The sequence below is a fragment of the Meriones unguiculatus genome, chromosome 10, assembly GCF_030254825.1.
Source record: "Meriones unguiculatus strain TT.TT164.6M chromosome 10, Bangor_MerUng_6.1, whole genome shotgun sequence".
Lineage (NCBI taxonomy): Eukaryota > Metazoa > Chordata > Mammalia > Rodentia > Muridae > Meriones > Meriones unguiculatus.
Genome location: NC_083358.1, coordinates 33147248 through 33165145, shown reverse-complemented (window position 1 = coordinate 33165145; position 17898 = coordinate 33147248). Strand labels below are relative to the sequence as shown.

The window sequence follows — 17898 nt, the reverse complement described above, 5'->3', positions numbered from 1 at the left end:
AGAGTGTAGATAGCATCTCAGTGTGTAGCCCAGGCTGGTCCCAAGCTTTCAACCCTCCTTCCTCAGCCTCCTGGATACTGGGATAGCAGTTGTGCACAGCCATCCCTGCACCACTGGCGAGTCTTAGTGAGCTATCCCATGGTCAAGGTGACCTTGTGCAAGAGTTTCCAGGGGCAGGTGTGCAGGCTAGATGACACTAGGAGACATTTCCCAGGAGGAAGTAGGCCCCGTGGGTTGGATTGTGTGGGTGGAAACGAAGAGATTGGGGCGGTGGAATGAGGAGGAGGTGAGGAAGAGTGACAGAGGAGCAGCCTCTGTCTGATGAGGTGTGGGGGCTGAAGGCCAGGAGTGAGTCAAGAGCAAAGCTTCAGCCTGAGGGGATGATGGTAGGGAGGTGAGAAGGATGCTGGTCCTGAGGCTGAGTGGATGCGGAAAGGATGATTCCCTGCCTTCCAGGAACGTATTCATTATTGGGGCAGGCTTCCCAGAGCTGGCAGACTGCAGGGCAAAGGGCTGAGGGAATTCACAGAGAGACAGGTGCGTGAGTGAGAAACAGGGGCCCAGTGGTCAGAGGCTTGGAGAAAGTGACATAAGTAGGGGCAGTGAGCTGCTTTTGGGTAAAAGCAAAGTCTACAACAGAAACCTGGGCATGCTCCTGCCACTTGCTGGCCCCATGCCCTGGGATAAGTTCATAAACTGCTCTGAAGAGTTCCGTTCTCTCATCCGAGAATACAAAGGATGCTATGGCTGTCCCGAGACAACCTGGAGCTGAGTGCCTACTGGCCCAGTGTGGGACACAGGGATGCTCCTGAGGAAGGAGCCCCAGGGAGCCCAGGGGAAGAGTCCCACCCAACATCCCAGAGGGATGGAGTATCAGGAAAGGAGTGGGCTCCCAGCAGTGACAGCAGGGTACAAGGAACACACTCACCTCAGCTGGCTCACCCACAGCGCCATGACAGTGTGGCCAGCATTGTGCCCAGCATTGTGCCCACTGCGCAGAGAGAAAGGTTGAGGGTCACTAAACTGACCTTGGCTATACCAACATGGACAGACGGAAGAGGGGCAGGACAGGAATTGCTGTGCCCGGGGCGTCTGCTGGGTGGCCGCACATCCTGGGTGGCATTGCCTTGCAGGATTCAGAGGCCCACATAGACGGACTCTCCCTCCGACCACACCGCCAAGGAGCAACCACCTCACAGAAGGGTGGAGAGGAAGTGCTAGTGGGAAGGGCGGACCACGCGAGGGCGAAGGCAGTGTGCCATCAGTGAACGAGGAAGTGAGAAGGCAGCGAGAAGGGTGTGGGTCAAGCAGGGTTTATGAAGCAGTCTCCAGGTGGAGAGGGCTCCTGGGGTCCCTACCGTGGGTGTCATGCCAGGATCCTCACAGGTAGTAACTGTTGCTATTATTATCAGTCATTTTTGGGGCCGGTGCTTATTTCCCCTCACCTGCTTCCGGCATGTTTCTCTGTCAGAAACTGAGTTGACGCTAAAGGTGCGGGTGAGAAAGGAGGCCCCTGTGGGTCGGAGGCAGGCTGCGTGACCCCAGCTACCACAGAAGCAATCCAAGAGTGTCAGCCATGACCACAACCCACAGGAAGCTGTGAACTAGATAAAGGGTCATGTCTGCACACTAACCCTGGCTATGTCCGGTCTCCTCACATGAAGGGCGTTTAGCTCAATTCTCTGCCTCGATCAAGACACAGGGACTCCAGAGAGGCCCGTGAGCAGCGGGACACACTGAAGCAGTAAGTTGGACTCCGTATGGTGGCGTACACCTAGAATCCCAATAGTTGGGAAGCTGAGGAAGGGGAACTGTGACTTCAAGGCCTCCTGGGCTGCATCTGTCTCAAAAGAATGACAACGACAACAAACAATAACAATAATAATTTGTTAAACTAGGCATGATGCAGCACCCTTCTAATCCCAGCACTCAGGAAGCTAAGGCTAGAGGTTTATGAGTTCAAGACAGCCTGCACCACACAGGAAAATAGATATTAAAGTAAAATGAACAAATAATCATTCTGAAATGAAGGAGCCGAGCATGAACACGCCTGTGGCTCAGAAACTGCTAAGTGGCCATGCATGTGTGCACGCATGTACCTATATGCCTTTCAATCCACCCGCACACCCACTCATCCGCACGGCCACCCATCCACTCATTGGCCATTCACCCATCCACCCACCCACACACCTCTTCCATTCCTTAGCGGATGCATTTTATTGAGCACCTGTTATGTTCTCTGGGTGTTATGGGGCCCTGGTTGGTTTGTTTGTTTGTTTGTTTGTTTGTTTGTTTGTGGATTCCACGGTCTTTTAGGTGTGACACAGCATACAGTGCAATGTGAAGGCAGGCATAATAGTGACCTCTGAACACACAATAGTTTGTCGGTGAAAGACCAGCTGTGATCAAGAAGACTAGAATGGCAGGAAGAGGGAGAGGTGGACACAGATGCTTTGAACGGGGGCGGGGGGGCAGCCCTGGGTGTTGGTAAAATGAAAGTCCAGCAGGGAGAGGTGGCAGCTGTAGGGAAGGCTGAGGCTGGGAAGTAGAGGGGAGGTGACTGTACTGAAGGTATTGGGGAGCAGGGACTAGCCTTCCTTCCATGATGTGGGAAAAAGTTGCTGGGTGTTAAAATTGAGGGCCCACTAGACAAAGCCCTGGGATGACATTTCTGAGCTACCCTTTCGCTCCTGCTGGATGACAAGTATCACAAACCATTGAAGGTGATGAAGCGCTTCCAGCCCAGCTACCTGCTCTGTGACCTAGGGCATCCTGCTTCTACCTCAAACCTTAGGATCCAAGTCTAGGAAGAGTCTAGGATAGAAACAGGGACATCTCATACCTTTCAGGATCAACGACCCAGAGTCCCACCGGTCCAGCTCCTTCTGGTCAAAGTAGAGAGGGGTTCCCATGCCTCTAGCAGCTAGGGTCTAGCTGGTTTTCCCCCAAGTACTCCCTTGAAGCAGGAGGTCAGAGGTGGGGGTAGGAGACTGAGCCAGAGTCTGGGCTAGGTCATGAGTCTGGCTGCCTTTAGTTGGAGGGGTCTGGCCCTGCCATGGCCAGAGATTCTAGAGCATTCCATTTGGAAGGTCCCCAGGGAATCCACTTCATTGCTGGGATAATGGACTAGGTAGGGTGTGTTTAATCCCTGGTGAGGAAAGCCCCTCACAAATGTCCCTTCAAGATGCTTCCCCATTAGCACTAGACTGTAGCCTGGCCCTATTTTCACCTCTTCCTCCTTGTCCCGCCTTCATCATCCAAGGAGTGTCAGGCTGGACAGTTCTGGCTTGGTGATTGGGTTGTTTCCCTCTGGGGTTCCGAGCTAGTCCCCCAGTGCATGTGCTCCCTTCTCTACCTCTGTCTATTCCATGTCCTGGGTATGAATGTCCCTTCCCGCTGCTCTGGGTAGGTAGGAATTCTACCTGCAGAGACCTGCAAATTGTCACCTCCTTTTACACAGCCTATCTCATCTGTAGCTCCCTCCCCACTTCCTAGGGGATCTCCCCAAAAGCAGAGGATGTGTGAGCTGCATGGACCTGAGGGCACACCTAGGCAACTGGCTCTGCTGCCCTGCCAGCCTCAAGTCAAGAGATAGCCCGTTCTGAGCCTCCTGTTCCTGCTTCCTGGCTGCTTCCCTAGAAGGACGGGGGATTTGGGTCTTTCTGGAGAAAAAAGATCTGAGTGTCCAGTCAAACAGAGCCCTTGAAACCCACACGGGGAGTTTCTGAATCAGTTCTCAGGCTGTCCCCGGCGACAGTTGTTCATTGCAGCACAATCACCCATTACTGTGCTCAAGCACGGAGCAGCATGTGCTGGCCTCTGCCACAAGAGGCTGGGCAGGAACCACTGGAAAGAGGGTCCCAGTGAGCAGGAGAAGGCGGGGGTGGGGCACAGTGAGGTTAAGAGACACCACGGAAGGAGCAGATCAGCAGACAGCTCCCTCCCACCTCTTCCTCAAGCACAGGGCTCCTGCCCGCAGGCTAGAGCCTCCTGCCTCCTGGTTCTCAGCCCATCCTTAACTGGGACACGGCTAGGCATAGACACTTGTCTCTGTGGCCATAGGGTCGTCCACCCTCCCCTGCCATCCTCTCTGAAGCACTGGAAGCCTGGCCCGGGGAGCAGGGGCCCAGCCTGACAAACTAAAGGCGGAGAGCCTACTCAGCTGTGGCTGTAGGAAGGGCAGAAAATCTGGCAGCTGTGGGACTCCAAGGAAAGCACAGAATTGGTAGGATGAGGCCCATCCAGGCAGACACCATCTTTGTGAGATCTACCATCTTAAGTAGGTTCCCGGGAACTGTCTGGACTTCCCTCTACAGGGGATGAAATTGAGGTCCAGACAGTGTTCGTAAGATGCCCTAGGTCACACAGTGAAGCAGTGGGGATCTTGCCCACAAGGAAGTTTTACCAAAGCAGGGGAAAGCCCAGGCTTCAGGACCTGCAGCAGCCAGCCTCCTGCAGGGGAGGAAGGATGCTTGGACTTTCTCCATCTCAAGAGTGTCCCAGGGGCTGATGGGCTTATCCACTGTTCTCAGGAGTCTGGTCTCAATAAAAAATGGCTGCCATTCTTACCATCACTCCCTCTCCCCATCCCACCCCTGCCAAAGACAGGGTTTCTCCACGTACTCCTCGCTGTCCTGGAACTCACTCTGTAGACCAGTCTGTCCTCCAACTCACAGAGATCTGACAGCCTCTGCCTCCCTAGCGCTGGGATCACAGGTATGTGCCACCATCACTGGGCCCTAACCATCACTTCTAGTGAAAATGTGGTGACAGTTCAAAGACAAACATAGGACCAGACCTGAGGGCATTGGATTGGGATGGGGGTGGATAGGGTGTTATTGCAAACTGCCTCTGGTCACTTGTGGGCAGTGAGAAGCCAGGTCCGGAACTCCAGTGTCAGAATGAGAGCCCAGGCACCTACAGGCCTCCACCCCCCTGACTGCCAGAACACTGCACACCCGGGGGGGTAGTTTGAGGATGGGGGCGGGGAGAGCTTTGACCAGGGAAGGCCTTTTAGTCTGGGAGACTGAGCATATTTTCAAATTTTCAGTGATGCTGTGATCTTGCGGCGGGGCAGAAAGCAAATGGAGAAATGGGAAGGGAAAGGGTCCCCTCATCCTGGGTCTATGTTTCTCACAGGCTAAGAGCCAAGAGTTCTAACACAAATCACTGGGTGGAGCTGGGATGTGGCTCAGTTGGTGGAGGGCCTGCTCGCACATACATGCAAAAATACCCCCACACATAAATGTAATAAATATATAAAATACATAAAAATTTAAAGAGTGAAACGAAACAAAACACCCAAACTGGGCATGCTGGCACATGCCTCATCCATGAGATGCCCTGGGTTACACAGCAAAGTAGTGACCTTGCCTTTTATTTTGTGATAATGTCTCACTAACATCCATGAACTCTGGTAGCTGAGGCTGGCCTCGAACTTGAGACCTCCCTGTCTTACCCTCCCCAGTAGCTGGGATGCCAGGCTTAACTAAGCCACTAGGCCTGTTCTTTTTTCTCAATAAACCCTGACTTTGGTTCCTAGTGACTAGTCCTGAGATTCTTTTCTGGGCACTGGTATGACAGTCTTGGGCTATGCTGAAAGTTCCACATAGGTTTTTGAGAAGTGTGCTTGGGGCCTGGAAATGCCAATCAGGCTTCCAGGGCAGCCTCTGCCATGCTGCAACTATGGAGGTGGGCATCCCTGCCTCTCACTCTATTTGTTCCACTCATAGTGGAGGTGAGGGGCCCCTTTGCTGGGAACTGGGCTTTCCAACCCACTAAAGCACATATGTAAATACACAGTGATTAAAGACCCCACTGGCCTTAGCCTCCCGGGGTCAGGGCCAGCCTGGGGACGGATGAGGACAATCTCTCAGCCTCATGTGAGCCTCTGGTTTCCTCAGGGTAGAGCTAGGTCTACAGAAAAGCCCTCTAGCCTGCTCAGCCTCATGCGGCTCTTCTGGACCACAGAGCCCTGACTGACACAGTCCCTGAGCTGTTTGGCCCTCCACTTTCCCTCCACAGGGCACCTGGTATGAAGGAAGTTCACCAGCACCAGGATAGGGCATGAAATGGGTTGAGCCTGAGGCCCTGGGTCCTGCTAATAGAGGAACCAAGAAATGTTTCCCCTTGAAAAGAGAAGTATGTCATTGTCATGGCCCCAGACACACAGACTCCCACCTATGTTCTGAGTGTCCTTTCTCTGGAAAGCCACAAACATTCCCAAGCAGGACTTCTCCTGAATTATCTCAAATTCTTTGAATTTCTCTGGTCTGGAAGGATTAAAGGAGGGGACAGGAGGCGTGGAATGGCCCTCCAAAGAGGTTAAATAGGTCACTTCAAAGCTGACCACCAAGACAAGCAGAGCACCCAGGAAGATCTTCACCTAGGCTTCTGGCACCATGATGTCACTTCAGATGCTGCTCCTTGCTGCCCTGCTTCTGGGGACTTCCCTGCAGCACGCCAGCGCTGGTAAGAGCTGGGCACAGACAGGGCAGGGCAGGGGTGGAGGAGCTGGGCACAGACAGGGCAGGGCAGGGGTGGAGCCCCTCAGCCACACACAGACCACAGCAGAAACACTAGCTGTGTGACTAGTGCCCTGTCTGTTCTTAGGGAGGTCACGAGGGCTGGCGGTAAGAGCTCTGGGGGAAGAATGATGGAGCTGGGATGGTGGGGGTGGTGTTGACGGTGTTGGACACCTGACCTGGACACCTGCCTGGTGACACCACGAGCAGCACATCTCATCCTGAGATGTTAGGACATAGTGGCCTGGACTGTGGGCTTCTGACGCAGGATGACCGGTTCTCAGAATTGCTGCCATTTGTTTCATTAATGGGCTTCACGTGTCCTCAGGGAACAGCATAAAGATGGAGAATTGGTTCCAAGAATGTATGAAAAGAGATTTTTATATTTAGTTTCGAAGGGGAGTTGAAATAAGGTCCCTAGATACAGACAGCTGCACATGCAGACACACACAGATGAACATGCAAACATGCAGGCACAAGGAGAGCACACACACACTCACACACACTCACAGACACCCTGCCTCCATGGTTACATACACACCAGGAACAAACAGAATTCAAAGAGAGGTACACGAAGCTATCACCCGTAGGTGCGCGCAGGCACACATGGGGGCGCTCCACGGGTCCTCGGGCATCTGTCCAGACCCTCAGGACACCTGCTTCCTATTGCTCTTCTAGCTCGAGCCACCAATGTAGGCCGAGAGTGCTGCCTGGAGTACTTCAAGGGGGCCATTCCCCTCCGGAGGCTGGTGGCATGGTACAGGACCTCAGCCGAGTGCCCCAGGGACGCCATCGTGTGAGTTTCTCCCCGCCCCCATCCCAAACCTATACCTGGGACCCAGAGTGGTAAGTGGGAGGGCCTTGGAGTACCCAGGCAGGCCGCCAGGAAAGAGGGAAGAACACAGCTTCTTCCCCTGGGCCAGCTCACAGATGACAGGGGTTCATCCTCGTCATTTATTTATTTATTGTCAAAGGGAGGCCCCAAGATGAATAGGACATTCCGGGTAGCAGAGCCAGTAGGCAGCAATGCAGTCCCCTCCCCCTCTGAGTCTGAGCTGAATAGAGGATAACACAGCCCAGGGCTCCTTGTGTCACTTCTGCTTGTCGGGCTGGAGCTGCCCTGAGGGACCAGGCATAAAGTCCTGCAGCCCGGCCCCAGGGAAACTAGGATGGAGTCAGGACCCCAGCAGGGAAGAGTCGCTAGTGACATGTGCGACTTCATCCACTTCTTGCCCAGGGACCTCAGCGTCCAGGTCAATGCAGGGGTGGCTGGCTGCGGAGCTCTGCAAGGCCTTGCTGTCCTCACACCCATTGCTTTCCCCTGTGTAGGTTTGTAACAGTCCAGGACAGGCTCATATGTTCAGACCCCAAAGACAAGCATGTGAAGAAGGCCATCAGGTACTTGAGGAACCTAAGGCAGTAGCCTGTCATCAACCTCTCAGCCTGGAGCATTTGAGGACTTCAGTATTGGTGCCCATGATCCCAACCTGTGTCTGGTGGAGGCCTGGAGAGCCCAAGAGAAGCTGCACAGTGGGAGTCCCTGTCCCCCCTTTTATGGACTCAAGCTACAGGTGCACGCACGCACACACAAACACAAACACTGATTAAAGCTCTTCTCCTTCAGTCTGGGTCAGTGTGTTCTGTCCCCACAGTGCAGAGCTCCTTCTGCTTTGGCCGATCACACTGGACAGCTGGTCCTGCTCTGCCCAGGTCCTGCTTGCCAGGGCTAACTGAGGCTGAGAGGGAGACATGGCCCCATACAAGTGACAGGTGGAACCTGGGAGACATGGGGGAAGGACAGGGCAGAGGTGGGCAAGGAGCACAGCAGGATCTTCACAAGTGCCCTTCCTCCCTCCGTACTTGGGGAAAGTGTCCGAAGGAGTCCCAAGGAGGGGCTGTCTTCTCTGCACCCCAAGTCTCCCAGTCACCCCAAGACCAGCCCCTATCATTGCCCCACATGAAGTCGAGGTCATCCTTCCTGCATCGGACTCCACCGCAAATATGTTCAGACCCTTCTGCATTTGTCCTTCTTCCTGTAGGCCCTGTCTCGCCTCCATTTCTGAGTCCCCTCACTGCAACCTGTCTGGCTCTGGGAAACTGTCAACCACCCCCTTCCCATGCTTCGGCTGCCTCTCCACAGGCAACTTAGCTAAGCTGGCTTTATGGAGACCCGGGTCCCTCTGGCTGTTCAGAAGAGCCGTCACCTAAGCCTCCCTGGCCTCCTTCTGCCCCCAGGCTCCAGCTGGTCCCTGAGCCACAATTCTTCCTCAGTCACCTCTGTACATGTGGAACAGTCCTCTGCTGCCAACCTCACGGGCCTTGGGCTCCTCCCAATAGGGGCTGCCTTGCCGCAGGCCTCTGGTGTTGCTGGTTCACCAAACCACGCCTGTGTGTGCTTGTAGACCTGGCTCTACCATTCCACTGGGGGCTCTCTGGGCACTCTGGGACCACCGTGAGCCACTGAAGGATCGGCACAAAATCTATGAGGCCCCTCTCTCCAAGCCTAGCTCAGAGCTGGAGCCACAGCTGAAGGCTGTGGGAGTTAGGGTCTTGGTATTGCAGGTCATCTTTGCCCACCCAGCATGCCTCTCTTTCCAGCTCAGGCTGCAGCACAGGCAAGGGTCTGCCTCTTCCCCGCACTCTGCCAGGCTGGAGGTAGTCTGAGCTGCAGTGTTGTTTTTCTGGGGAAGATTTTTATCCTGTTGCTGCCACCTTGTGGCCAGTTTTTGCCTTGCAGAACAAATGCCAAGTGTCCTGGTAGGGGTAGAAATAAGACCAACAGATTAACAAACAGAAGGCTGGTGGGCCTCAACTGGCACCTCTGTGAACCCAGGATTCCTTCTACCGAAGGAGGCTTCTCTTCCCTGAGGACCAGGGGCGTCACTCCAACAGCTGCTTAAGATTCTGAGTCCTGAGGCAGCTTTGGCTGAGTCTCTGTGAAGGAAAAAGCCTCCGATTGCAGGGCCTAGAGAAAGGATGAATAGTGGGGAGGGAGAGGGGAGCTCCTGTTAAAGGAGGAAAAGCAAGGGCTGGGGCCTGAAGGCCTGCACCCTGCATTCCGGAACCATGGCGCCCTCGGAGTGTGCTCAGCTGTCTTAGCTGTTGAAGTCTTCCAGAGATACCCTTTGGGTAAACTCAGAGAAGCAGAGACCTGTGAGAAGTGGGAGGTTTCCTGTGGGCCCTGGAGAGAGTAGAAGGGTTGTTTCAAGTCCATTGGGAGAGGAAAGTGTGGGGCCACAAGTGACAACAAATGGCAGGGTTCTGAGCCCGAGTGGTAGGGAGGAGGAGGGTGTAAGGTGAGTGTGCCAGCTCTTTCCTGGGGGTGCTTTGATGAACCGCGGCTTGAAGACTCATGCTTAATGAGAGAAGGATGGCATGGAAAGGTGGGTGGACAGCGAGGTGGGAAGCTAGGCAGAGCCTTTTGTCTTGAAGTGCCTCCCCGGCCCACTTCTGAAATAGTTTCTTTTAGGGGCTTGGTGCAAATACCATTACCAGGAGACCAACATGGTCTTCCTAGTTTTGTAGGAAACCTCCATCCCAACATACACAAGCCTAATCTTGGCCAAATGTCACCTGACACTTAGGGAGCTTAGATGTCTCCCAGTAAGTTTATAGTCTCTGATAACTTGGGTCAGCTAACTCAGTAAATACTTATATAATGGACATTTGCTAATATATCTTGTCAACAATGGCTGGACAAATTCCAAAAGGCACACCTATGGGGAAATAAATTTCCAGAGTATACCTAAAACACTGGGGCTTGAAGCATCCAAAATACACAAATTGAAATTGGGCAGTTCTCCAACTGCCCACAAGGGGCGCGCTAGCATTGATACTAGAGTTCCAAGACTGATGGGGCGCAGACTCTAGCCTCAGCTATTGAAGCTACGAAAGACCATTAACAGGGGTGTCTGTAGCTTGTCAGGTGATTCCCTGGGGGATCTTAAGTCAGGAAATTATGAAATACACTACCAGAGTTATCAGATGGCGGTGGGGGATTGCAAAAACTTGCAGGGCCACCAACACCAGAAGGAGCTTGGGTTGGACAAACTCTAAGACTACTGGGCAGGAAGTACCCAGGCTTCCATTTCCTTCACCCATAATTGTCTTTTTGACATTCACTTATCACAAGGCCACAAATGCCAACTGGTGTTTATCTATCTGTGATCCAACTTTTGTGACTTTTTAAAAATTATTATAAGCTGGGAGGTGGGGGTGCTCACCTTTAATCCCAGCATTTGGAAGGCAGAGGCAGGCGGATTTCTGTAAGTTTGAGGCAGCCTGGTCTACAGAGTGAGTTCTAGGACAGCCAGGGCTACACAGAGAAACCCTGTTTCTAAAAACAAATTATAAACTAGGCATGCTGGCTCCCAACACCTGTGAGGTAGAGGCAAGAGGACCAGGAGTTCAAGGTCAGCTTCTGTAACATAGTAAGTGTGAGGATAGCCTGGAGTGTATGAGAGCCTTTCTCCAAAACAAAACAGCCACTAGGCATTGCAGCATACCTCTAATTCCAGCTACTTGGTAGACAGAAGCAGGATTACTTGTACCCAAGAGCAGCCTGGAAACATTCTGAGAACCCCTGGGTCTTACTTTTTTACTGCTCTGATAAAAACACAATGACTAATGAAATGTGTAAGAGCTCACATCTTTTTGGTTTTTCAAGACAGGGTTTCTGTGTGTAGCCCTGGCCATCCTGGAACTTGCTCTGTAGATCAAGCTGGCTTTGAACTCAAAGATCCGCCTGCCTCTGCCTCTCAAGAGCTAGGATTCAAAGGCACCACCAGGCTCAAATTTTTCTGAAGACCTCCGTTGGGGTTCTTAACTTTTTTCCACCCAAAAAAACTTTCAGGACAAGTCAGTATGAAGCAGATTTGGTATCTGCTAAGAAGTGGCTTGGCGGTCAGCCCTTGGTGCTCTTCCTCGGGACCATAGTTTGATTCCCAACACCTACGTGGCCACTCACAGCTGTCTGTAACTCCAGTCCCAGGGGATAGGATGCCTTCTTCCGGCTTTCCAAAGGTGCCATCCATGCACATGGTACACAGACATATATGCAGATGAAACACCCATACAGATAAAATAAAATTTTAGAAGTATTGTAACATAGACTTAAGCATGGGCATTAAGGAGGAAAGGCACTTGGGGAATGGGCAGAAGGCATCTCAAGATGTGGTATGTGCACCTCCAGAGTGAGCAAGAGCCACGCAGACACTGCTCTGGAGACTTCTGAAGCCAAACCCTCAAGGGGTTTCTAGGGTTCTTCCCCTCCACTTCTCTCCCTCTCTTTCTAGATTGGCTCTTACTGTGTAGCCCTGGCTGGCCTAGAACTCAAGAGATCTACTTGCCTCTGCCTCTGGAGTGTTAAAGGCATGTGCCACCATGTTCATCGAGGAAAATTTTAAAATGAGACCATAGGGTGGTTTTTCCAGGGCAGTGGAAAGGACTACTGAGGAGATAGAGCCATAGACCCCAAGGATTAAAGAAATCCTTACTATCGTAGGTCACAAGGAAAGTAAGAAATGTTTTAACTACAAAACAACAACAACAACAAAAAAAAAACGAAACAAACCCCACAGTTGTGTTTGAGATTCTCAAAGAAGTTACTCCTTTGCCAGTTGTAAACCTGCTTGAGTTTAAAGGTCACACACACTCAGGCCTTCAGCACGACTCACAGCTACTTTAATGTCCTTATTTGCATTATCTCTATGTAGGCAGTTTTTGTGGTAAGTTTTGTAGCCCTGCTGAAATTCTGGACTCTCAGTTGGGCAAAGCCTTCAGCCAGACTCCGGCGAGGGGCTCCTTTTCCTTGCCACCTTCCCTCAGCCTGCTCTACCCCTCTCCTGCCTCCAGTCTGCCACAGCCTGCCTGGCTGTGGGCTCTCACACATTGGCTTCCCTTCCCTCACACTTCTCCACCAACAACCAACTTAGGTCTCCATGGATCTATTGAGGGTGGACTCAGTTAAGTCGCTGCTTTTCTGCCTCTCACGCAGAAACCCTGCTGTGGCCTTGAGGTCCCATTGCCATGATGTGGTCATTCCCCACCTGTATTGGTTGGTTGTTTTGTCAACTTGACACAAGCTGGAGTTATCTGAGAAAATGCCTACAGGGCGGCTTATAGGGCATTTTGACTAACGGCTGATGTGGGAAAGTCCAGCCTGATGTGTGCAGTGCTACCCTTGGGCAGAAGGTCCCAGGCTGCAGAAGGCTGAGCAAGCCATCAGTGTGAGGCTGTAAGCATTCTTCTATGGCCTGTTTCAGCTTCTGCCTTGGTTTCTCTCCATGGCAGACTATGGTTTGAGATAGGTAGGCCAAATAAATCCTCTTTCTTCCAGGCTGTTTTGTGCTTTTATCACAGCAACAGGAAGTTCCTTTTTTCAAAGCCCACACAGCGACTGCAGGGATAAAATACGCAGGCAAGTAAAGGAACCAGAACTTTGTCAAGAAGTGAGAGCTGCTGGCATGCTGAAGTTAGGAAGACTGCATGTCTGAGGGCAGCCCAGACTACACTAAGACTTCTATGGGCTCAGTCATGATGCATGTGCACACTTGCTTATCCGTCCACACTGAACCTCAGTGTGGTTTCTGGATGTCATGGTGTCTGCAGAACTCATTTATGCTGGATGGCGGGCTGCAGCCCATCAGGCAGGCCACTAGAAAGCAGCACAGCAAATGAAGCCAGAAGTCCGAGGGCCAAGAGGCAGCTTCCCTCCCTGGAGTAGAGAGCACCCTGCCCCCTCTCTACATATGTCACTGTGGCAAGACAGCAAAGAGAGGGTAAGGCTACAAGCACAAGAGACCTCTCCAGACTCAGTTACGTCACTCATTTTCAGTGTCCCGTTGGGGTTTGGGTGGTGGTGGGTTTTGAGGTAGGAGAATCTCCTATGCAGTCCAGGCTCACTCTGAACTCAGTCCTGCATCAGCCTCCTGCCTGCCAGGATTACACGGGTGAACACTTGGTCACGCCACTCCTTCAAGGTTAATGGTTGAGAATTGACAAGGTCTCCTCGACAATGCGTAGCACACTATGTGCAGGGTTCCAGGAAAAAAACCACTATTATTTTCATTACCTTAAAAAAAAAAAATCTGTAGGGGCTGGAGAAACAGCTCAGTGGTTAAGAGTACTGGCTGCTCTTACAGAGGACCTGGGTTCAATTCCCAGCACCCACATGGCAGCTCACAACTGTCTTCAGTTCTATGGGATCTGGTACCCTCACACAGACATATATGCAGTCTATACACATCAATACACATAAAAATAAGTAAATCTGAAAAAAATCGATAGATTGGCTTTTTGTTTGTTTAGAATCTCTCCATATATTCCTGGCTGGCCTAGAACTCCGAGATTCACCTGCCTCTGGCTTCCGAGTGCTGTTATTAAAGTCATTCACCACCATACCCAGCTTTTTTCCCTCTCCCTTTTTTGTATTTGACATTATTCTTTGAAGATTTTGTGTGTGTGTCAGTTTGTGTGTATGTCAAGAGGCCAGAAAGTGTCAGATTCCCTGGACTTGGATATACAGTTATGAGCCACTTGACTTGGGTGCTGGGAACTGAACTCAAGTCCTCAGGGAAAGCAGCAAGTTCTTAACTTCTGAGCCATTTCTCCAGACCTATATCTTAATTTCTGGATAATTCTTGAATTGCATTTCTAAGTAATTATTTTGGAATTTTGAGTTTTTCCTATTTTTCATTTCTTTCCATTTCATTTTGGGCTTTTATTGCTTACTTCTCCATAGCTCTTATTGGTTTCCTGAGCCTTTTTACATTTTTAGGTTGGAGAGATAGCTCAGCGTTAAGAGCACTAGCAGCTCTTCCAGAGACATGGTTTCCATTCCCAGCACCTACATGGCCACTAGCAACCATTTAAGTCTAGTTCCAGGAGATCTAGGCCCTCTTCTGGCCTCTAGGGATAGTGCATACACAAAGTATTACATAGATATTACATAGATGCTGGAAAAACACCCAAACACATAAACCTCAAAAAAATGTTTTTAATTGTAGGTAACTCCTAAGATGGTGTGAACATGTATGTTTGTGTGTATGTGTGTGTCACTACATGTGATGTTCCGATCTATGTAATTTGGGTATTTTTTACATATATATGTAAATATATATATATATATATATATATATATATATATATCTGCTATGCCATTCTGCATATGCAATATTCCTGAAGGTTCATGTCAGCAGGACTTTGTTCTGGCCTAGTGGCCTAGGGTATACAATTCCTTAGTTTCATAAACGAAGTATCCTAAATTACAAAATACATGTATGTATAAGGCACATAGATCAAAAAGACTGACACCTCCCACCCAGCTTAAAGAATCATCAGTGCCTGGGGCTGCAGCTCAGCAGCTATGTGTGCCAAGCATGTCTAAAGGAGGCCTGGGCTGAATTCCCACCTTGCCAGTGGATGTGGAGGCCCAGCCTCATGCCAGCTGTATACATCCCACAGATGTATTCATGTATTCACTCAGGAGGCTGAGGCACTAGGATGAGGTTAGCCTGAGCTACAAGGATAAATTCTAGGCCATCCTAGGCTACTGTATGAGACCTAGTCCCCAACCAACCAACCATTTTTCGATGCCCTCAAAATCTACTTCTCTATCTCATTTTCATCCCAGAACACACTCTGGTCCCAGGTATGTCACCAGTTTCCTGGAACTTCTTTGTCACATGTACTCAAGATATGTATGTTTGTGTGTCCTTTATTTTTCCTTTCACTCCATCTCTCTCCTGTGTACAGAGATACATATCCCTCTAGCAACTAGGTCTTCCATATCCACAGCTACAGCTCAGCCCTTCTGCTGTAAGCCCCATGATGTGGCCCCATAACTCACTCCTCCAATCTCTCAAATGGTTACCTGATTCTACCCTATGTTCTTGCTCTTTGAATATAGCTGCCTGGAACTTTTTAGAATTAGTTTCATCATGTAACCTAGCCTGATGCAGAACTTTTGCCCAGGCTAGCTTCAAACTTTCCATCTTCCAGCCTCAGTGTCCAGAGTGCTAGGATTATAGGTGTGTACTGCAATGCCTGGCTTGAGTGTTTGATTGTTTTCCACTGCTAGAGAATGATTTTCTCTAGCACAGAATGCACTTTAGAGTCATCTGGGAGAGCCTCACAAAGCACGGATGCCCTCGGTCCACTCCAGAAGCTTCTGATTTAACTGGTCTTTGTAAATAAAATCCAGGCACAGGTTGATTTTTATTTTTGCCCAGTGATTCTAATGTACAGCCAGTGTTGAACTGTTCAAACAACTCTTGCTGTGTTCCCACCTGCCCACACCTCCACCCTTATCTGGTAGTGTTTCTGCTTGGCCTTCCCAAACACTGGGTGAAGCAACACTGCCTCCTTCATCAAAGAACTATCAGCTTCAAGCAATGCTAGGCTTCCCTGAAGACTCCTCTCAACCAGGAGCATCTGCAATGCCCGAGAACCTCCATCTTCCCAGCCTGCCTCCCTCCCTCCCCTCACACTTCAGCTCTAAGCCCCCTTTTGCCCCTTACATGCCAGCTGCCACCAAAGCCAGGGAAAATGCGGCTTGTCTCTGCTGCCTATACCAACTGAGTGACTTCAGAACGAGGGGAGACTTGATGTCTCAATACAATTCTAAGCCAAAGTCCTTAGAGTGAAGACTCCAGGGTGCTGGAGGAATCATCAGTGGCTAAGAGAACATAGCTGCTTCTGCAGAACCTGGGTTTGATTCCCAGCACCCACATAGTGGCTCACAACTGTAACTACAACCCCAGGGGATCTGACACCCTCTTCTGGCCTCCATGGGCACTGCACAAACCTACTGTACAGACATACATGCAGACATACACATAAAATGGAAAAAAATTTTTTTTAAAGTCAGGTGACATGATGGCAGTATTTGGGAAGCTGTGAGCTCCAGGCTAGTTAGAACTACACAGTATGATTCAGGCTAGGGTACCCAGACTTTGTTTCAGACAGGGAAACACGAGGAAGAGGGGAGAGAGATGGAGGACAGACTGGCCTACATGTAACCCATTCTCAAAACAAAACAAGGGCCAGTGAGATGGCTCAGTGGGCAGGGTAATGGCTGCCAAGCCCAATTACTTGAGTTTGATCCCTGGGACCTACATGGTGAAAGAACCAGCCCTTGTAAGTTATCCTCTGACCCTAACATGAGCACCATGGCATACCTGCCTGTACACACATAAAACACACACACACACACAAAATCATTACATTTACAAAAAAAAAACCAAACCAAACCAAACCAAAAGGCTCCCCAATCCCACAGATGTATTCATGTAAACTTAGGATAAATTCAGTGACAGTCACACTGTTTTTTGATTCTATACTATATACTGTAACAGCTGAAACTTCCCTTTAGGCTGATGTCACAGAAGCAAGACGGCAGCCAGAGAACACCTGTGCCCCCACCACTCCAATTCCTCAACACCCAGCTGTAGCCAGACTGAGGTCTCCATGTGCTCTGGGCAAGGGTTCTCTCCACTATCCTAGGACCTGATGGCCTTCCCTCTGGCCCTTGTGGAAAGAGATAGAGAGACTGCCCCAGAGCCCTATTATTCATGCCAAGTGAATCATTGTCCTTTTTGCCAGTCATAGCTGGGAATCAACAAGACGTCTGGAGGATGTGTGGAATTTACTAAGCCAAGGAAGCTCTGGCTTAGGAGCTCCTAACCCAGAGGCCAAAATGTTTGTACCTCACCTTGGCAACTGCTGCAGAAGAAATCAACAATAGGTCCATAGCTGGGCCAGTTGGTCAGCGCTGAACCTAAACCCATCTGGGGCTGTTAGTTTTTGCTGCTGTGTGACAAATTACAGTCAGCCACCCACCCACTAATTACCTTGGCTTTTCAGTCAATTGCTCTGGCCTGAGAAAACCTTTTTTGGTTTTGGTACTGGGAACCAAAAACAAAGCCTTGTGCACAGGCTCTATCCACGGATCCCAGCCATTACCTCAGGCACAGACTGTGTTCATTTGAAACTCTTCCTCTTCCAAGCTATGACAGTGCTGGCTGAACCCAGCTCCTTGTAGTTGCAGGGCTGTAGCCCACTTTCTTGGTGCCATGCACTGGGGCATACTGTGTCCCTCTCAAAACCTTGCAATAACTTCTGCAAGGGTATCAAGACAAACCCTTTGTTTTCTAGTTCTTTTAAAGGATCAACAGAGTAAAGGATCACTCAGGATAGTCTCCCATGTGATTAACTTCAAGTCCTGCAGGGGCTGGGAGTCCATCTGCAAAAATCCTTTCATTTCATCACAGCTTCTTCACTCAGGCCCAGAAGAGAAACCTCAATGGCTTTCAGGTCTTGCTGTAATTGGAGGGGAGGGAATGAAAGGAATGGGTCACTGGGGTCAGTGGAAATT

The 17898-nt window shown here is 50.5% G+C and overlaps 1 protein-coding gene across 1 annotated transcript; it reads left to right on the top strand.

Moving 5' to 3' along the window:
* Positions 1–6165: 6165 nt before the first annotated feature.
* Ccl17 (C-C motif chemokine ligand 17) lies at positions 6166–8129 on the top strand. Its single transcript, XM_021654966.2, has 3 exons — positions 6166–6471; positions 7203–7320; positions 7854–8129. Exons 1-3 carry the CDS (start codon positions 6402–6404, stop codon positions 7945–7947), a joined length of 282 nt encoding a protein of 93 aa, XP_021510641.1. The 5' UTR covers positions 6166–6401; the 3' UTR covers positions 7948–8129.
* The last annotated feature ends 9769 nt before the right edge of the window (positions 8130–17898 follow it).